The sequence below is a fragment of the Cyprinodon tularosa genome, unplaced genomic scaffold (assembly GCF_016077235.1).
Source record: "Cyprinodon tularosa strain WSP-4 unplaced genomic scaffold, ASM1607723v1 ctg119, whole genome shotgun sequence".
Lineage (NCBI taxonomy): Eukaryota > Metazoa > Chordata > Actinopteri > Cyprinodontiformes > Cyprinodontidae > Cyprinodon > Cyprinodon tularosa.
In genome coordinates, this window is record NW_024037992.1 from 130,569 (window position 1) to 152,867 (window position 22,299).

Sequence of the window (22,299 nt, forward strand, 5' to 3'; positions counted from 1 at the left end):
ATGGATGAACGGGTCCCCCCCTTTGGAATGGGGGTCGTTTTTTCCCCTTCACAGAAGAACAGAAGACCTCACCTGGTCAGCCAGGCCAACTATTCCCTCTAACGCCCCCCCTTTCAGAGACATAGACAGGTATGGGGCATTGCAGGCTAACAAAGAAGCCAAACGACCCCCATTCCAAAGGGGGGGACCCGTTCATCCGTTTCTATTTGCATGTTTTCTAAACTAAAACCAGGCTTTGTTGGGCTGCTGGATAAAACCTGGAACTAAACGCTATTTCTGACATTTTGGATTGAAAAAGCTTCCTGGATGGAAGAGAAACGTCTTCAAACTTGGAAATAAAGTCCAGAGGATTGATTTCAATTATTTTTGAAAGACTCTGACCTGGATGACTGGGAATCTTCAGCAGTCTGTCTATCTAATGACATTGAGGAAATGTTTTCTTCTCAGGATGCCGGCAGCGATTCCTGAAGTCAGAGACAGAACTGAAGTAGGACGCTTCCCAACTGTCACTTTTCCATTTGTGGAGAATGTTGAGGTGGAAAAAGAAGAAACGGTGGAGGATGAAAAAACGGAGGAGGGCGCCTGTCGACGCTGGCTCCGTAAGGCGTGTCCATGCTGTTATAAACAGCCGAGTGACGACGATTTGACGGAAACTGTGGTCACAGGGACTGATGAGCCAGAGAAAGAGGAGGAGACGAACGGAGAGGGCAATCTAAACGGTAATAGGAGAACACACACTAGTTAAAACAAAAGAGAGACAGATCCACTTTAAAATCTGAGGTTTGCTTCCACAGAGCTCCTTCTGAAAGTCCGATCAATAGATCTGATGAAAAGTAAAACAGGAGAGAACCTGGTGGAACATCACACTAACCTCTACCAGAGCGACAACTTCATCATCCGCAGAGGGCAGACCTTCCAGATGTGGATAACCTTATCCAGACCTTTTGACCCCCAAACAGATGAACTGCATCTTGAACTGAAAACAGGTCAGTGAGATAAATCCCTACTCTGAACTTTTCAGTGCCTTTTCAAAAGTATTCACACCTTAGGGGCTGTTTGGCTTTCACATTTTACAGAATTTATACAACAGATTGATTATTGTTCTTCTTGTTTTACAGTTAAATGATGTCAGAAGTCCCATAATTAGTAATTAGAGTCCAGCATAATACAACTGCTCAAAATTCCCATACAGTGGTTTGCAAAAGTTTTGGGCAACGTTGTTAATTTCCATGATTTTCCTTCATAAATCGTTGGTTCTTAGGATAAAAAAAATCAGTTAAATATATCATATAGGAGACAAACGCAGTGATATTTGAGAAGTGAAACGAAGTTTATACCATTTACAGGAAGTGTGCAATAATTGTTTAAACAAAATTAGGCATGTGCATAAATTTGTGCACTGTTGTCATTTTACTGATTTAAAAATCTCTAGAACCAATTATTGGAAATCAAATTGGTTTGGGAAGCTCAGTGACCCTTGACCTACATACACAGGTGAACCAAATTATGAGAGAGTATTTCAGGGGGGGCAATTGTAAGTTTCCCTCCTCTGTGAATCTTCTCTGAAGAGTAGCGACATGGGAGTCTCAAAACAACTGTCACATGACCTGAAAACAGAGATTGTTCACCGTCATGAATTAGGGGAAGGATACCGAAAGCTGTCTAAGAGAAATCAGTTGTCTATTTCGACAGGTAGGAACATAGTCAGGAAATGGAAGACCACAGGCGCAGTTCAAGTTAAGGCTGAAAGTGGCAGACCAAGGAAAATCACGGATAAACAGAAGCGAAGAATGGTTAGAACAGTCAAAGTCAACCCACAGGCCAGCACCAAAGACATACAACATGATCTTGCTGCAGATGGAGTCATTGTGCATCGTACTTTACACAAGGAGATGCTGCACGCAAGAGTGATGCGGAGGAAGCCTTTTCTCCGCCCACATCACAAACAAAGCCGCTTGAGGTATGCTAAAGCACATTTGGACAAGCCGGCTTCCTTTTGGAATAAGGTGCTGTGGACTGATGATACTATAATTGAGTTATTTGGACATAACAAGGGGCGTCATGCATGGAGGAAAAACAACACAGCATTCCTAGAAAAACACCTGCTGCCTACAGTAAAATGTGGTAGTGGTTCCATCCTGCTGTGGGCCTGTGTGGCCAGTGGAGGGACTGGGAATCTTGTTAAAGTTGAGGGACGCATGGATTCCACCCAATATCAACAGATTCTGGAGACCAATGTCCAGGAATCAGTGCCAAGGCTGAAGCTGCGCCGGGGCTGGATCTTTCAACAGGACAATGACCCAAAACACTGCTCAAAATCTACTAAGGCATTCATGCAGAGGAACAAGTACAACGTTCTGGAATGGCCATCTCAGTCCCCAGTACTGAATATTATTAAAAATCTGTGGTGGGACTTAAAGAGAGCTGTCCATGCTCGCAAACCATCAAACCTGAATGAATTAGAGGTGTTTTGTAAAGAGGAATGGTCCAAAATACCTCCAACCAGAATCCTGACTCTCATAGGAAGCAATGGGAAGCGTTTAGGAGCTGTTATTTCTGCAAAAAGGGGGATCTACTAAATATTGAGTTATTTTTTTTGATTGTGGCGCCCAAATTTATGCACATGCCTAAATTTGTTTAAACAATTATTGCACACTTCCTGTAAATGGTATAAACTTCGTTTCACTTCTAAAATATCACTGTGTTTGTCTCCTATATGATATATTTAACTGATTTTTTTATCCTAAGAACCAACGATTCATGAAGGAAAATCATGGAAATTAACAAGGTTGCCCAAACTTTTGCAGACCACTGTATCTATGAGATGTTTTTCTGCAGAGTGCATCATGCTATGTATGTATGTATTTACCACCCTTGAAGCAGCACTTTGTACCATCACTATTTATTGCATTTTTTGGGTATATTTTTGAGAGATTTACATTTTTTTTGCAAAAAAGTTGATCATTTTTCTTGTTAGCATGGATTTTTAGTGACCATTTATTCATTAGCAGCTAAGCAGGAATCAGTGCTTAGAGAGAAAGGAAAGGCTGATGGCCTAGAACTAGACTGAACAGAATCTAGATCATTCCAACTCTTTAATGTCCTTAGATATATTTTCAGCATATAGTTCAGTTATATTGGTCTCCACTTTCTTCTGCATGTCTCTTTTGGGTCTGTAAAGGTTTTTTGCACACAGGTCCAAACCATCTGCCACTCTTCCATTAGAAACAGGTTGCTGGATGTTCTGCTGGTTCAAACTTTCAAACACCTGAACTGTGAAACTCTGCAGCTTCAGAAGAGTTACAGTAGGATTCTGGGTGGCTCTTTGAAAAATCCTTTCCTTCCCGTGTCGGTTCAGGACACGGCCGCGTCTCAATTGGTTCTCCAGCTGTAATCCTGCCTTGTTCTTTGCTCCATCTTCAGGATGCTGTTTGTGGGACAAATATTCTGTGAAAGACCTCATAGGCCACCATAGAACAGCTGGATTTACACTGATGAGATTTCAAACATGCAGAGTCCATTCACTAGTTCTGTGAGGGACTGGATTCTGTTTGAATCGGCTAAACAAAAAATACACGCCATAGAAAACATTTGAAACTAAATGAACCTTTAACTCCAGTTATTTTATGCTATTTTTGGATTTTAAACCCTAAAGTTCAGATGGTCTAAAGGAGAAAATTCCGCCTGAAAGTTCAGCTCCTAAACTATAAATTGAAAATACAATTGTTTGTATTTGTTTGAGGAATATTTTTCAGGTGCAACCAATATTTTAAAATGTCACCATGTTTGATTTATAGGTGATTAAACAAAGAAAAAAAGTAAAATATTTAGCCTTGACACATTTTTTTCCAAAATAAGCACTGTAAAACACCATGAAAGCTTATTAGAAACTCTGGTTAAACCCTCAGACTTTATAGGCAAGGCAAGGCAAATGTATTTGTATAGCACAATTCAGTACAAAGACAATGCAAAGTGCTTTACATGATTAAAATACAAGAAAATAAAACAGAATCAAAGCAAGTACGGAAAAAATAAATAAATGCGGAAACAAAAAAGAATATTAAAAACAGTTGGACTAAATAAAATAAAAAACTTGAATTAATGATGTTTTAGTTGAACTGTTTAACTAGAACAGTGGAAGGCAATCCTAAACAAATGTGTTTTTAGTCTTGGAGTGGAGCATAGGAACTAAATGCTGCTTCTCCATGTTTAGTTCTGGTCCTAGGTATGCAGAGCAGGCTGGAGCCAGAAGACCTGAGTGGTCTGGAGGGTTGATACACTGATCTATTAGCCTTATAGATCCACATCTTGAATATTTGGACTGAATCAGTTGAAGCATGTTTGTTCCACAAATGTTTTTTTGGGCAGTGAGCTAGGAGGAAATGGGATTTCAGCACAGGGGCAAAAGTGGCCAAATTATAAAAAAATGCATTTTTCGACTCATAAAAGGGAATCTGTCAGATAAATACTCTGATTTCCATTATTAGAGACCTTCTGCATGAGGCAAAGCCTTTGCTCCTCAGAATTAGCCGTCGGTTCATTGAAATTTACCAATAAAATCACCAAACTGAATAGAAAATAAGAATAACAGAGCAGTTTATGTAACGCATGCCGGTCACATCACCTGAAATGGTCACACAATGACCTCTGACCCCTCCTTAGAAAGGTCTAAGCCTCTAGTTTCCATTAGGGGGCGGGGCTAAAAATGAATAGCTGCTGTTGCATTACTCCAGCAGAGTCACACATGCCAGGTGGAATTTTAAATCTCATTTTATTTTTTTACACAGCTATGAAACAATATTTTGAAACACGTTTTATAAATGTTAAAGCTCCATTTGAAAAGTGTGTGGATGAAACACCATGTGACTGCCTATAAATAGATAAACATGAGCAGGTATCAGTTGGGCCTGTACCGGGCCGGCCGGGTTTAAAGGGTTTCAAACATTAAAGGAAAAGTCCGGTCAGCAGGAATAATCAATGGATCATTATTTATACCTAAACTAATACATTTGCGGTGATTTCATGAGTTTAGTGTTAATCAGTAAAAAAATTTAAACAATAATTTTCATCATGATCACTGAGTCTGGGAGCGGCCATTTTTGCCCAAATATAGTAGCCCCTCCCTCCTGCCATCTTCCAGCAGTGACGCCACGGTGCGGTAAGCCTAGCGCCATTCTCCCCGCTTTCCAAGCTAAATCAATGGGAACTACTAGACACATCTGCAATCAACAACAATTATTGAAGATTTCCAGAGGACTTCACCATTGAAATTCCCCAGAGCTATAGTGAAACTGACAATGCCCACGTGCATGGCAGCTGGATGCTGGAATACATCGGGTAAAAGTGAAAAAAAAAAGAGTTATTCCACCTTTCTGATTCCTGATCCTCCACGGACGGGTTGGTCGTTGGATCGCCAACTTGAAGAGGGAGGATTTGCCATCGAACTTCTGGCCAGAGAAAAAACCCGTAATATGTAGCCAACATTTGGAAGAAGAATGTTTTCAAGATGACTTGGATAATAGCGCGTTGTGACAAACACCAGATACAGCACTGGGACTTGATCAACAGCCGATACCGCACCGTGACAATGTCACTAACCAGGTGGCAGTAGTGTTCTTTGACAAACATGGATGCCTCCAGTAAAGCACATTCACATGAAAATTACTCTGAATTAAAAACACTGATCATTTATTGAACAGGATGGAATCATTTCAGATTTAAAGTAATTTCAGAAGTTTGAATTCTGAATATGAGCGACTTTTCCTTTAATAAAAAGTTCAAGGGTAGGAACACTTTTGTAAGGCACCATATGTAGCTGTGCAAGAACTGAATGTATTAAAGGAAAGCTGCCTAAAAATGACCTAACTGTCCCCCTGCTCACTAACTAACCATCCTCTCCACTCTTTAATTTAACTCCTCATACTCCATATGTGAAAGTTGGCCTGAGCTGCTCTCACATGCTTCTCTGAAGCTTCGTGCACCACAACCCACGACTGCTGAGGGCTTTTCTGACAGCAGGCAGTTGAAGGTCAGGTTAGAAAGAAGCTCAAATTGCATCTGCAAAAAGTCCTGCTTTTAAAACAGCAACATTTTTACATGAATGCAGGAATCTACCGACTGTTTAATCATGTGTTCTTTCTGCAGCATCAACAACAAGGCGTTAAAACCCCAATACATAATTAAATGTTTTCACTCAGACAAGCAATTATAAAAAAAAAAAGACTGACTGACATTTAAATGTTCCCTCCACAAAGTCTCAACATAATGACTCCGTGAATAAGTTAAGTTTCATCGGATTTTATTAACCTATGGATGCTGAGCTGCTGAACTGATCCAAACATCAACCACAAAATAAAAATAAACACAATAATAAATGTCAGAACATGAATTGGAAGATTTTATGTCAGCCCTTCAAAAAATATGGACTCTATTTGAGAGCTCTTTCAGTCTGCAACAGAAAGAGAATGAATTATTGATAAAACCATAAGTGAACTTCATGCCTTTGTTCTCTGTCAAATGGATTTGCATCCTAATCTGAGACAAAGCGGAGAATTAAACAGTAAGAGTTCAAAACAGATGGAAAACAACAGAACATCTTACAGTTTTTATCAACACAAAGTTGACATTCTGCACAAATGTTCCTTTTAAATTCCTTTACAGTTAATTTATCTGTTTTTGGAATGAAAGCAGGAAGAGCAGATTCCCCATCAGAGAGAGATTGCTTTATTGCTCCGTCACATTTAAACGGATGTTAAATAAAGGTGTCAGAAGGGCTTTTGTCTTGAGGTTAATTGCAGTATAGAATAAACAATCTAAGATGCTTTTTTCTTCTAATAATGTTCAATACATGGCAAAATTATTATTATGAATTTATTTTTACTTTTTTTAGATTGCAACAACAAATGTAATTGTTTTCACTGAAAAAATAGATTAGCAGTGACTGGATTTGTCCAACAGAATAAGAGAGAATGAAAAGTTTTCACTCAGACAAACTGAAAAAGTGTTGCAGTGCTTTTAAGTTTTGACACCTTTCGCAATCCCCATGCAGTACCGCTGTGGACCCCTAGGGGATAAAATATGATCTAGATTTCTTTTCCTAGATTCTAAATATCAATGCTTCCATTACTGAAATGCAGGGCCGTGCAGAGACCACTAAAGGGGCAGGTGCTCAAAAAAAAAAAAAAAGGGCACATCTTATCGCATTTTAGGACAGAATATTAACAAAGTCACATAGCTTTCAGAGTTTAATGAACAATGATAAATTACAAAATTGTGAGACATACAATCAAAGCTAAGGGAAATCTCTACATAGAACATAGAACTATGCATATGTAAAATATTTTATTAGTAATTTATTTCTGCAGGTCTATTTTCTTATAGGAAAGTATTACAATATTCAAACCTGCAAAATTGGCCAAAGATGTAAATCAGAGCTGGACCACCAGACATATTTTGTCTTTACAGAATTAAACTGTTGAAAATGCATACAAGGGCACAATGCATTCTTTTAGTGTACTGTAACCTATAAAAAAGAATGTCTGCCTGGTTTGCTGTACTGACAGTGGAGATGGAGACGGTCCATTCAGAAAAGCAGAGCTGCTGCATCAAACTTTAACGTGGAACTGCAGAAAAAAAAGAACAAAACAAACATTTTATTAATGCATGTCACCATGAGAAAAGCCTACTCTGTTTGTGTCTTAGTGTATTTTGTAAGTACCTATATACATTTTCTTCAATCTTTCCTCTTCGTTTTTTCTTGTCAGTTTCTCTTTTCTTTTTTTCCTCATTGTCTCATCTTTTCTGTGTTGAGTGAAGGTCAATGTCTTATTTATTTCAGTCTCTTGCCTTTCTTTTCCCCCCAAACTAAATCCAAGATTATGATCCAAAAACGTATTTTCCGTCATGGTGATTTAACTGTTTAAAAACAAATTTCCAACTTTTAAGCATTTTTGCTATTTTTGTTCTCTTTTGTTCACAGCAGCAGTTTTCTGTTAGCCATGTCTTTAAAAATGTTAATAACCTCACTGTGAATGATTGGCACATCCTTCTCGATTGCCAACAAAAAGGTCTGACAACCGATCCTCCTTGCATAAGCTGCGCAGTTTTGTTTTCACCAGCTTCATACATTATATCTATCATATATCTATCATGGTAGTTCTGGATGAGTTCTCCTTCAAGATACATTTACCTAACGCTAGAATAAATGAAATGTACATCATGCAGCAAAGGAAATTAGAAAATCAGACATATATCCATTATGGAGATGATAGGTTTTTGACGGGCGATGTGCCCCTATTGCATAAGTAATACTGAAGAATGTCCTACTATCATTAACGACACAGGGAAGCTTTTTAGTTATCTTGCTTTGCTAGCAAAGTCATTAGCTAGCAGCTAGCTCATAGCACAAGAACAACAGCCTAATGTCTGTATGATAAAAATACTGAATCGATAGATAAGAACAGCTTTTCCTCACCTGGCTGTCTCCTCCCGCTCAGTAGTTCTACAGAGAAAGAACTACTTTCCTCCGTTTAAACCGCTACTCTTTGCTAAAGTAGAGAAATTATACAATGTTCAAAGTTTTCCGTTGTCTGACAAGTAGGAAGCCTACTCCAGTATTTTCACCAAAAATTATGTTTTTTAATTCACAAAAAAACTGTTCTGTAATCATTACAGAACAGTTTTTTGTGAATTAAAAAAACATAATTTTCAATGTAAAAGACTAAAAGCACAGAGTAAACAGTGTTTTAGATCAAACAATACTGCATCATCCATGGGGCTCATTTGGTTTCACTTACATCTCTATTCAGGTTGACATTGGAGAGGCGGTGCAGACTGAAGACATAGCCATCCGTCCGATCATGGTTGATCTTGCTTAGGGCCAAATGAGCAGCGGCCACAGTGTAATGTGGAATATTCGCTACCTTTAGCTCCGCAGTTAGCCGCCTTATCTGACTGTGCGAGAGGCAAGTGCGTCGTCACCGGCAAAAGGTCAAAGGTAACAATGTGACCGGAGGGCTTATTGTATTGTTTTTCTTGCCAAAAAAAAAAGATAATAATAATAATTTCAGTACATGTGTCAAATAAAAAAAAAAAAAAAAAAAGGGGACCAAAAGGGCACATTGGGATCATGGAGCAAAAGGGGCAGGTGCTCAAGCCCCCTTAGCCCCCCCCTCTGCACGTGCCTGCTGAAATGAATAACTTGGATCTAGTCACAGAAATAATCATCATTTACACTAACAGTAGATAAACAATTAAATAAAAGAGATTAAAAAAAATAAACCTTCAATAAACTGTTAAAAGAGAATTCTGAAAGCTAAAAGAAAGATCAACGTTCAGATTCTGTTTAGCTGATAAAGATCAAATTTTATGCTCTAATGATCTGTTATGCTAAAGGTAAACTTCTATTTTATCCTTCTAAGGAAAGAAAGCTTTTCAGCATAATTTGGTTTCCAGGAGGCAGGGAAAAGACTGGTAGATACAATTTGATAAAGCAGAGAAAAAGTGAAAGATCAGGGTTTATAAGAGCACGGTGGGGGGGGGATCAGACGCTGTTTAGCTCCTCAGAAGCAGCTTGGGCTTCTCTCTGTAAGATCTGCTCTGGCTGGGAAGGATTACCTGCAGTTTGCTCAGGTACTGTTTGTTCTGAGGCTGGCAGGCTGTTACTCTGGTTTAACTTTCAGGACCAAACTGTGGAAGATTTAAAAAACTTTTGCTGAAAAATTAAAAAGAGCCATTATGGTATATTACAACAAAATGATCCAGTTTAAAAAAAGGGATTAATCCCTTAAGCCCAGATGGTCTTAGGAGCTAATTCTGCCTGAAATTATGCGTGTGAATTAAATTAAATTCAGCTCCCAAACTATAAATTGGAAATACAATTGTTTGTATTTGTGTGACAGGAAGGCATTGAGGAATATATTTCAGGTGGAATCACTATTTAAAATGTCACCATGTCTCATTTATAGGTGATTAAACAAAGAAAAAAGGAAAAATATTTAGCCTTGCCATATTTTTATCCAAAATAATCACTTCAAAACAGCATGAAAGCTCATTAGAAACTCTGGTTAAACCCTCAGACTTTATAGATCCACATCTTGACAAAGTCTTTGCTTCTAAGAATTAGCCGTTGGTTCATTGAAATTTACCAATAAAATCACCAAACTGAATAGAAAATAGGAATAACAGAGCAGCTTATGTAACGCATGCCGGTCACATCACCTGAAATGGTTGCATAATGACCTCTGACCTCCTTGGAAAGGTCTGAGCCTTTAGTTTCCACTGATGGCGGCCGTTAGGGGGCGGGGCTAAAAATGAATACCTGCTGTTGCATTACTCCTGCAGAGTCACACATGCCAGGTGGAATTTTAAATCTCATTTTATTTGTTTACACAGCTATAGAAGAAAAACTAAAAAAATATTCTGAAGCATGTTTTAGAAATGTTAAAGCTCCATTTGAAAGGCATGTGGATGAAACACCATGTGACTGTGTTTTAGCTATTTCTATGAATAGATAAACATTGGGACCTGTACCTGTCTGCTCTCTTGGGCATCGCTGTGGGTCGGCCATGACTCTGCCGGTCAGACATCCATCTCTGGATCTTCATCACTCTCCACATTCAGCAACTCTCTGAAGAACAAAGGAGAACACTGCAAAAAATATAAATCTCAATAAGTTATTTTTTCTTAAAATAAGTGTGTTTTTCCTTGATTTGAGGAGGTAAGTAAGACACTTTGCCAATGGAACAAGACAATTTCCTTTTAAAATAAGAAAAAACTATTTTATCGTCTTATTTCAAGTAAATATTATCTAACTATCTTATTTTAAGAGTGAAAATACTCATTCCATTGGCAAATCATCTTATTTACCTGCTCAAATTAAGGCTAAATATACTTAATTTAAGCCATTTTTTACTTATTTCTGGATTGTTTTTGCAGTGAAGTTTTTCTGACATTTCTACATTACATATCTGTTCCTTATTTTTAAAACTCCAGTTTACTGTTTATTTATCAGTGACAAATGATAAAAGCCTGCGGGAAGCAGATATCAAGGACCCATAGGTCTCTGGAATATAATTTCTAGACAAGACAAAGGCTACGTTCACACTGCAGGCCTTAACAATCAATTCCCATTTTTTTGTGGAATCTGTTTTTTTAGCGTGGCCGTTCACATTCCCAAATATATGCGACTTGTATGTGATCTCCTGTGTGAAACGCATGCATACAGTTTAAGTGTGCCGCATGCGCAGTAGAGGACGCAATGATGTCACAAGCAAGCATGCTCTGGGTTTACGGAAGTAAACATGGAAGTAATGCTGGAGCACTTTTAGTGAACTTTCCCAACCCTAAAAACTCAAGCTTTTCAAGATAGTTTAAAAAAAATTCTGCTCTCCGCATCATCGTCCGCTATGGTTGGGATTTTCTTCTCGCTTCTGTGTAGCAAGATGCAGAATAGTGACCTTTGTTGAGTATTAATGACGTTCAGGTCAGAAGAATGCGATCTGGCCGTTCACACGCAGGTTCGCATTTGAAAAGATCGGATTGGTATCCAATTCAGGACCACAGAGCCAATTGTTCTGGGTCGCATTGGAAAAAATCGGATCTGTGTTGTTCAGACTGCCATGAAAAGATCACATCCAGGTCGCATATGGGCAAAAAAATTCTGATTTGGGTCACTTCAGGCTGCGATGTGAACGTAGCCAAAGTTGCTGGTCAAGATTCTCAGTCATCCAGGTCAAATAAAGTTAGAAATCAATCCACTGGATTCTGTTTCCAAATTCGAAGACGTTTCTCTCCCATCCAGGAAGATTTTTCAATTCAAAATGTCAGAAATAGCGTTTAGTTCCAGGTTTTATACAGCAGCCCAACAAAGCCTGGTTTTAGTTTAGAAAACATGGAAAGCCTGGAACTCAAAGCTAACTCTGACATTTTGAATTGAAAAAGCGTCCTGGATGGGAAGCAAAACATCTTCAACATTATTGGAAGACAAAGTATTGAAGTGCGTTTAATACGTTGAATTTTGGATCATCATAGAACTCAGACAGTGGAAATAAAAGATGATGTTGAGTCTAAGATCAAAATCTCTTGGTTGTAAAATTAAAGAGTTTAGTTCTGTTCATAAAAGAAAAGCCTTCTAATACAGAGACACCTTCAATCTGAGGTCATGTTTTAAAAGGAACATTCTGTTGGCTTATATGACATCATTATGGGCGTCACATTAAACGTACGAGAAAAAGGAAAGACAGGATCTATGTGAAGTTAAATATCTCCATCATGTCAAACGTGAGGAAGATCATTTCCATCAACATCTTTTCAAAGGTAGAACGTTCATGATACTTTGTTCAGGATGCTGCCATCAACACCTTTGTTTCTAGATGTTGGAGCTTGGCCTGTTTTCCAGTGTAGTCCTGTTTCTCTGACTGTGACTAACTGGATGTGCTCTCTTCATCCTCTGACATGGGAGCTGGCTCGGAGCTCGTCTGCCTGGCTGTGTGTTTCCTGGACGGGGCCGCCTGTGGAGCTGGTTGACAGTTGCCTTTTGTATCTATGCTTCTTTTTCTATGTCTGCTTCTGTCTCCTTGAACCCCAGTGGGCCTCAGCAGATGGCCGCTCACACCGAGCCTGGTTCTGCTGGAGGTTTCTTCCTGTTCAAAGGGAGTTTTTCCTCTCCACTGTCGCTACAAGCATGCTTAGTGTGAGGGATTGCTGAAGAGTCAATGAGTCGATGCAATCAGCTGGTTTTCCTTAGATAGAAAACTTTGAATCAATCTGACTGGATGATCTGGTGAACTGGAAAGTGACCTGAGATGACATGATGTGAATTGGAGCTATAGAAATAAACTGAATAGAATTGAGAAGGGAAATACAAACCTGGGTTTATTAGATAAATTCAAATGTTTGGACAAAAGGAAAACAGTTTATTGAAGCTGAGCTTCAAGGTCAAATGAAGCCTTTGAGGTGGAGGAGAAAGCATGATAAAAAGCCCCAAACATCTCCGGGAGAAACTGAGCTGAGATCCTAATTCGACCAAACATCATAGACGCTGTGCAGAGACACCCGCCTTTAAAGCAGCGACAGCTTGAGCAGTTTGCTCAGGAAGAGCGCTGACAGATCACCCTTTAGCAGACGTCTCCCACAGTGGTTTTTCTATAGGCTGCAGCAGAAGGAGCTGCAATATTAGAAACACCAGCTCTCTTTGCTCCACATTAGAAACCAACTATCAAAAGCAGATTTTGGTATATTGTGCATATGCAATAAACAATAAGGGATACATTTCAAGCTGAGGAAGTTTTAATTCATTTATTTTAATTAGCAAAGTTACTAATAAATACGCCTGTATGAAATGGACTGGTTCATTATGACCTGCAATCTTTTAGTGGAGTTAAATGATGGTGGTTTTCAGGGGGAAGGAGGCGACCTATATTCTGTGATGTACAGCAGATTTACATAAAGGGTGAGGAGGCAGAGGAAGGGGCACTTTTGGTTACCAATGGTAACGCCTCTGTTGCTATGCTGCTTTTTAAAGATACAGTCATTCTGTCTGTAGCAACAGCCCCCTGAAAAAAGCAGCAAATGTGTCCAAAAAGCTGGTAACAGGAGGTGTTCTGGCCTGAGTTGCTCATGTTGTTTCCTCTGTCTTGTATTGACTGCTGGACGACACAGACAAATATAGACCCCTCAATTACAGCTGGGGGAGAATAATTACAGCATGTCTTCTACTGCAGGGAAGGCTGTGCCTCCAGCCAAAGATTGAAACATTTACAGTTTTTTTTTTATTTAAAAAAAAATACAAAATGTTAAAATGATTTAATAAATGCTACTTTGTAAATAAAAACACTTAAGGGTTTGTTTAAAGAAAATAAGTTTTTCCTCACTTGGCTGCTCAGTAGTGCAGTGGGTAGCACTGCTGCCTTGCAGCAAGAAGGTTCTGGGTTTGATTCCTGGCCCAGAGTCTTTCTGCATGGAGTTAGCATGTTCTCCCTGAGCATGCATGGGTTCTCTCCAGGTACTCCAGCTTCCTCCCACAGTCCAAAAAAATGACTGTTAGGTTGATTGGCTTCTCTAAATTCTCCTTAGGTGTGAGTGTGAATGATTGTTTGTCTCTGTGTTGCCCTGCGATGGACTGGAGACCTGTCCAGTGTGGACGCCGCCTCTCACCAGTAGACAGCTGGAGATAGACACCGGGACCCCTCACCAACCCAGCAGGGAGGCATAGATAGATGTTTTCCCTCTTTTATAGATGATGATGGCATTCATACAGTGTCCTTATTTCTGTTTCTTATTTCTGTTCAGACAGCATGTTGAAAACACCTGTTTACATTAATAAGCTATGTCTATGTGGAAAACTAACTCTAAAGAGAGAGAGTGAACTCTTAATGGTAACATCTGGTTCTGCTGGAGGTTTCTTCCTGTTAAAAGGAGTTTTTCCTCTCCACTGTCGCTGCATGCATGCTTAAGGCTGATTTATAGTCAGGAACCAAGTCATCCGTGTGTGTGAGTCACAGTGAATGCAACCTCTCCAAAATCGTAGGTGACCGCAGACAGGAGGCCTCTGATTGGTCAAATCTAGATCCGCTCTACACTATGCGTATTTGCTGTTTGGTACTGTACCGGTTTGTTTTGTTTGTATGACCGCCATTGTGGAAAACGACTAGTGAAGATGGAGCAGCTAGCAGAGTGAGAACACCGGGACCCTTTTTCCACCTGGATCCCCGCTCTTTTTGGCCCTTATGTTTCTCCGTTGTCGCACAAACTTGCCCCCACTTCCTCTCCGCCTCGGCCGTATCTAGACCCACAGCTAGTTCCTGATTGGCCGTCTGGCGTTGAGGCATGGAATAACATAGCGCAGACCACGCTTCAATATTGGGCAGAAATCAAAAATATCTGCGACACGCTGCTGCAGGAGGAGAACCAGACCTTTAGTGTGAGGGATTGCTGAAGAGTCAATGAGTCGATGCAATCAGCTGGTTTTCCTTAGATAGAAAACTTTGAATCAATCTGACTGGATGATCTGGTGAACTGGAAAGTGACCTGAGATGACATGATGTGAATTGGAGCTATAGAAATAAGCTAAATAGAATAGAACATAGAGCAGCCACATATATTTGCTTTTTGTCTCATCTTCTGTGTATTGAAAAAAAACCCACTTCCTTGTTCCTGCCTCCTCTCAAGAGCCCCCTTTCTCATTCCTTCCCCATTTAACTTTTTTATTCTACCTTCATGTTGCCTCCTACTTGTTTACATCTGAATTTCTATATTTTGTGGCAATAAATAAAAGAAAAGGACTCCTCAATGAAGCTACTGATAAACAAACATCTCCAAATTCCTGCCATTCATTCCTTCTGTGTTAAACTATTCTGTTGAGCTGTTGATGATTGCTTTGGCAAACTATTTGAAAATGAATCTTTGTTTCCAAACACTTCAGTAAATTAGCAGAACAGAACTAAATGCAGCTTTAAAGCTTCTTTTATAACGCCAACTGATGAGTAAAAACTTAAACATATCCAGCTATTTAACTATTTACTTGGTGGTTGAACACAGAACCGCCCGACAACAACATATTCCCTCATCATACTGAAACACAAACACTAAAGGAGACTAAAAGGACAGACAATATGATAGTGAGAATAAAATGTATCTCATTTTCTTTCAAGCTACGAAATCAACATTTATGTAGAAAAATAAAAAAATATATCTATATCCCAGGTGAACCTTAATTAATTATTAAGGAAAACAAAACAGTTCTCCATGCTTGAGGTCTGATGAAGACTGTTTCCCAATATGGAAGAAAATTATCCTGCAAAAAAAAAAAATCAGCTGCAAAAAAATTCCTGCAAATGTGTGACCTTTTGTTGAACTGAAGCCGAAGCAATTCTAAGCTATGCTTCCAGCAGTGGCGGCTGGTGAAAAATATTTTTGGTGGGGCTGATATAGCCTAGTGTATGTCTCCAACTAATCCGGAATAAGAATTCAAATAAACAATTGTAAATGTAATACAATTTAACAGTAATGATTTAATTTACTATATAATAACAGTAACAGTGATGATTTGGGTCACTGTGACGGGGTTCTTTGGCCTCCAAGAATCCAGGCTCAGTCGGGTTACCGGTGTTGGTGATTTATTGTGCTGAAAAACTCAAAACAGGGTGCAAAATAAACTAAACATGTACAAGATCCTCTGGGCCTCAGCCTCCCTCCAGTTACCAGCAATGTAACAAAGAAACAGAAAACAAAAATGGCCGCTCTTCTTCCCACAGCCCTCATTAAATAGTTTAAGCCCCTCACATCAGGCTCTTTTATTTCTGATTTCTTCTCATAAATCAGTTTTGTCCATATATTACCTCCACAAACAATTGATGTACAAAAACAAACAAATCATTTGTACAACTTAATTCTTTTACACAGATTCATTGACTTATTCAATTACACCAAACTGGGTTTGAACCCAGCAAAGACGCAGCCAGACTGAAGATGACAAGTCCCCGTAGCATAAACACGTACACACATCCCCCCCCCCCACACACACACACGGCTAACCCCACTGAAATATTAAGTGTGCACCCTCAATACGCCAGCAGGTAACCAGGAACAGCTTGTGTGTTTTAAGTTCATGGAGCTACTGGTCTCAGCGCGAGTGAATTGGTCCTCACAAACACAGTATAACAGGAATGTGTGTGTGGCGCGCAAAGTTAGAGGTTGTTTTAAGCGACGAGGTGGATTCGTCACAGTCACAATAACCATGACATGAAATTTTCCTACCCTACAACAGGGATGTTCTTCTGGCAAACGGGTAGATAAATAAGGATCTCACCGAATTTGGTGGAAGCTGCATCTCGCTCGTTACATTCGCCATCGTCCCTCTAATTGTCTGCACCTGCGCTTGGGTTCAGAAGCCTGTAAAAGTGCAGTATTTTCAGCGCCCCAAGACCATAAAGTTCTGAGACGCTGATTGGCCATTAAATTATTAAATTCACCTCGCAATAGTACATGATTGGCAGATTCTCTGCAAATGTGGGGCTGTCTGATCAGCGCCCCCAGAACAGAGACGGTAGGAGTCTGTCTGTGGAAATCCACAAATTAATGACAGTAGGTAGGGAAATGTAGTTTATATAATTTGTTTTGCTTATAGTTAAACACTCTAGAGAGTAAAACTGACATTTATGAGTTAATTTCTAAAAATATATTTTACAATTCTCTCTTCTTATCAGGGGGGGCGGTGCCCCAGCGCCCCCTATGGGCCGGCCGCCACTGGCTTCCAGCCAATGAAATGAGCCCATTTGGTCATGTGACACAACAGTTGGGCATAGCTTTGTTCCCGACTAATTGAAGCTGAATGAGGATTTTTTTCTCCTTAAATAGATATTGTCAGGGTTTGGTCGAGGTTTCTAGGACCCACATGCAGAGGCGAGGAGCCAGAGGTGAGTTCTCCAAGTTTTGATAGATTTCTCACATGCAACAGATACAGGAATCCAAAAACCCGACATAAAAATGCAGAACAAACCAGAACCATGGAGACATCAGGGAAATATGGACAATGAGCCAGAAAAGCAAGAGGAGCCACTGAGGAACGGCACAGGCAAAGTATATATGGGAGACTGAACTAAGACATGACTAATGAGCTGATTGGGAGCAGGCGTGAACAGAGGATCCTAGAAGGGAGCGAGGTAAAAGAAGACCAACACAAGAGGGCAACCAAGAAAAACCCAAGAACTCAAATACATCCAGAAACCACAACAAAACAGGAATTAAACCAAAAAAACTAGAAAACAAAGAAAAATCTGGATCAAAATGAAACTGAATACTCAAAGAAACCTTAACAGAACCAAAACCGTAACACACATGATTAGAAAACGTCAGGTAGCTGCTAATAGACAGCCATTAGAGTTTTCCATCTAATGGGACTTTCATATAATAACTGAGCCGATCACAGATAGTGCAGCACCTCCGTCTGCTATTTATTTTTATTTTTCTGACCAAATGATCTCATTTCATTGGCCAGAAGCAGCTGGACTGCATCGAGTGTAGATTGCTCTTTCTTGGGTCAACAAAATCAGTCGAATTTTTGCAGCTGAATTTTCACCAGATAAAAATTCAGTGTTTTAAATTCAGAGCTAAAAAAAAGTCAGATTCCAATGAGACGTTTTTCTTCCTTATCCCTCAGCATCAGATCAGCTCTTCCCTGCTTGTTGTCTCCATAGTCCTCTTTATTCCTCAGACTCTTACTATACTGGCTATATGGGTCACCTATGACATCTTATATGGTGCTTCTGCTCTTACCTGATTAATGTGCTTTATATTAAGCTCTTCTGTGTGTGGAGAGCTGGGTCTAACCAGCTGGTCTCCCTCTGTGTCGTCATTAAAGAGCCTTTGCTTTCTAAAACCATTATTCTTTTCTTTGTGTCTCGCACAGATATGTGTGTTCTGCTAATTATAGTGTGAGTTTAACAAACATACGATGCTAGCTTTTTTGCTTACAGTAATGCAAATCTGAGTTGCTATTTGTTGCCATTTATTAGATGTGGAAGCCTTTTTTATTGAACCCATGAGGCGAAGATAAGAGTAAATACAGAAAGCATTTGCTGCTGACTGGAACAAAAACAGGCCTGCAAGGCGACACAGACCTTGTCAAGTCTATAATTTAGTTAGGAATAAAAATCACATCACCGACCATGAATAATCTTCTCATAATGTTAAGTGATTAAAGACAGCTCCATTCAGTACCGTGGACGGTGCGTTAAAATTCATTCAACCTCAATGTTTTTAAGCAGAACTCTGTGTCCTGCTCTACCAGCAGCATACAGGACGAACTCCACGCAGGCAGATTTAGGAAAGTTGGGGCCCTAGGCAAAGACAGGCAGGGCCCCTCTGAATGGAGAAGACATAAAACAGCCCCATTCTCCAGATAGAGAAATGTTAATAGAATAGACATCCATTCTCTGTTCTAGGTTGTGTCCCTCTCTTCTTGTCCCTTTTCTTCTTGTTTTCCTCTCTATGTTTTGTACTCAGCTGACTTTTCATGCTGTCTCTAAAGGAATGAAAGATTTTTTCCAAGCACTAAGCTCACTTAGCTGATTGCTCCTTCCTGTGTTTCCAAAAAGGCCAAAGTAAATAACCCAGTCCTTCTTTTCACTGTAGACAAGCCATGATCTGCTTCTCTGTTCTCCATTTTTCATTTGGATGAAATAATAGCTGCATGAATCATGACAGCAGACAAGATAGAGGAGAGCAGGAGGCGGGGTTACCAATCTACTCGCTCTGGAGAGCAGAGTTCGCTGCTTTTAGATGTTGTCTCCAAAGTCTCCAGTAGCAGAAAAAAGTCTCTAGATTTGGCGCTAGGAGCTTTTTAGAAATCAAAGTGCTAGAGGGGTCTGAAAAGTGGCTAAATATAGCGACTAAAGCGCTAAGTTGGCAACACTGCTCTTTGCATGGTTTGTTTTCAAATGGTTTGCTGCTGTCTGTTTGGACCTTTCTGAACATGTGCAGCAAATGGACTGATCCAATATGGTGGACACTGAAGGGGGGGGGGCTGAGACACACTGAATATTATCAGCGTTCTGATGGCATTTTAGCCAAAGGATTTTTATCAAAAACATAATTAATGTGCACAAATAAGGAATAGTTGTATTAACCATACATGGAAACAGAGTTTTTTGGGCCCCCAGGAAGTTGGGGCCCTAAGCAACTGCCTAGTATTGCCTGATGGTAAATCCGCCCCGGACTCCACGCAGTTTTGGCTCTGAAAACAAACCGCCCTGCAGGAAAGCACATCACAGGCCTTGTTAAAATAAAAAACAAACACAGTCATTTCTAAAACCCAACTAAAATGTTCTGTCCGCTTTTCTGCTGCTTTCAGAGGCTTGAAAACCACTTCAACAGCTCAGAGTGGCTCTAAATGTCACTTAATATCGAACCTGGTAGAAGTGATAGGTAGCCTCGATTGCACACTTACAAACCCTTAACTCAAAATGCCACCGAAAAAATAGGTAATCCAGCCTCAGGAGGATAAATGTGTTTGCTGAATCTTTCGATTATGGGTATCAATCGGAGACAGGATATGCAGATATGAGGTATTGCTGTATGCAAAGCTGGCATTTGGACTTTAAAGCTAAGTGGATGTTAAAGCTTACTGGCTGCACAGGAAGAACACTTTTTAACGCAGTTTTTGCAGATAGATGGGTTTATGTATTGGAGCAAGCCAGAGGCTGATTGGTTAAGCTATACAGAATGTCAGGAGATAGAGGGGGCTAGTTTAATTCTACTTAAACATGTCACCCATCACACTCAAACACAGAGTTTAGGCGTAGATGGGGCTTGTAGGATGTGTTTTTTATAGAGGTTAAATCAGGGTGACATTAAATCTCACAGGCAGCCCGACTTATGATAGGCAAAAAAAAAAAAAAAAAAAAAAAAAAACATTTTACACTGCAAAGACGATCTAGAAAATTATAAATGTTATTATTAACCCTTAATTTGAGTATGTAAATATAACAACTTGCTGTCTAAAGCTGTGTGGTAACTTCTATATTTTTCATTTTTTTTAAAAACGCTGGAAAAATGACCTAGAAATAAGTAAAAATTTCATAGATTAAGTGTCTTTACCCTTAAATTGAGTCGATAAATGAGATGATTTGCCAATGTAATGAGTATTTTTATACCTAAAACAAGATATTTAGATAAAATGCACTTGAAATAAGACCAAAACAGACAAGACATTGGAAATGTTTCACTTTCCTCCTCAATTCAAGATAAAATGCTCTTATTCTAAGAAAAAATGACTTAATCAGATGAATTTTATTTTGAAGTGCAGATGTAAAATATTCAGTGACAAACTGAAATTTTTCCTTTCTCTATATTAAAACCACAGCCTTCACTACAGTTTGTGATGGACAAGCACAAAATATTGGATTATTATTAAATATCAGTAATCATTTTTTTAACCTGTAGAAATCTGCAAAGCACATCGACAACCAAAGACTGTTAGAGTCTCTCTCTATCTGCACAACAGTTTATCAAGTTTGTAGTTGTGATGTTAAAATTGGGCAGAATATCAGTATTCAGTGTATTCAGGTTTCAGAAAGCTTCAGTATTGCAGGAAAACTTTGACCTTTCTGATGCACTGCCAGCCCACCAAGGCTGAACTGTTGCTGCGACAAGCACTCTCTCTCCTGCAATACCCTCCGTCCATTTAACCACTTTCCCAGCAGAAAGCCCATCTCTGTTCCTCTTCCTAGTGGTGCACAGCTGCTGCTTTACTCTGAGTCTGCAGCTCAATCTGCTGCCTGTCTCCCTTCTTGGTTTCCGATTCTTTCTCTCTGCAATCCAGCAGCTGATGTGTTTTTCTGGCACAATGGATGCTTCATTTGTTTCTTTCCTTTTACTGTGAGCAATTTTCTATTTCCCCCCCCCCACCCAATCTGTAGCACGCCTGCCAAAGATTGAGGTAGGGAGCATGTAGCATTTCCTAACTGGATTGTAACATAGCAAACTGGTTTTGGTTTGGTATTTGAAAACAGCAGGTTGAGACAAGGTCGCACCCTTAAGAGAAACTAGAACCACATTGAACGCTGAGGTTTTTAACACCCTGCACTAGACTCTAAGCCACCAACTATGGGGATTTGTTACACACAGAAACAGGAGGGGGTTTACCATTGAACAATACCAGGCAGGTGCCTAGGGCCCCAAGTTCCTGGGGGCCCTATAAAACTCTGTTTCCATGTATGGTTAATACAACTATTCCTTATTTTTCCACACTAATTATGTTTTTGATAAAAATCCTTTTGCTAAAATGCCATCAGAACGCTGATAATATTAAGTGTGTCTCAGCCCCCCCCCTTCAGCGTCCACCATATTGGATCAGTCCATTTGCTGCACATGTTCAGAAAGGTCCAAACAGACAGCAGCAAACCATTTGAAAACAAACCATGCAAAGAGCAGTGTTGCCAACTTAGCGCTTTAGTCGCTATATTTAGCCACTTTTCAGACCCCTCTAGCACTTTGATTTCTAAAAAGCTCCTAGCGCCAAATCTAGAGACTTTTTTCTGCTACTGGAGACTTTGGAGACAACATCTAAAAGCAGCGAACTCTGCTCTCCAGAGCAAGTAGATTGGTAACCCCGCCTCCTGCTCTCCTCTATCTTGTCTGCTGTCATGATTCATGCAGCTATTATTTCATCCAAATGAAAAATGGAGAACAGAGAAGCAGATCATGGCTTGTCTACAGTGAAAAGAAGGACTGGGTTATTTACTTTGGCCTTTTTGGAAACACAGGAAGGAGCAATCAGCTAAGTGAGCTTAGTGCTTGGAA

At 39.7% G+C, this 22,299-nt stretch overlaps 1 protein-coding gene across 1 annotated transcript in view; it reads left to right on the plus strand.

Moving 5' to 3' along the window:
- The window catches only part of LOC119772118 (protein-glutamine gamma-glutamyltransferase K-like), a 68,646-nt gene that overhangs the window by 32,047 nt on the left and 14,300 nt on the right, over nt 1-22,299 (plus strand). The window contains exons 2-3 of the mRNA XM_038268424.1: nt 448-719; nt 795-986. Coding sequence (XP_038124352.1) covers nt 449-719; nt 795-986 — 463 coding nt within the window. The 5' untranslated portion in view covers nt 448. The remainder of the gene's footprint in view (nt 1-447; nt 720-794; nt 987-22,299) is intronic.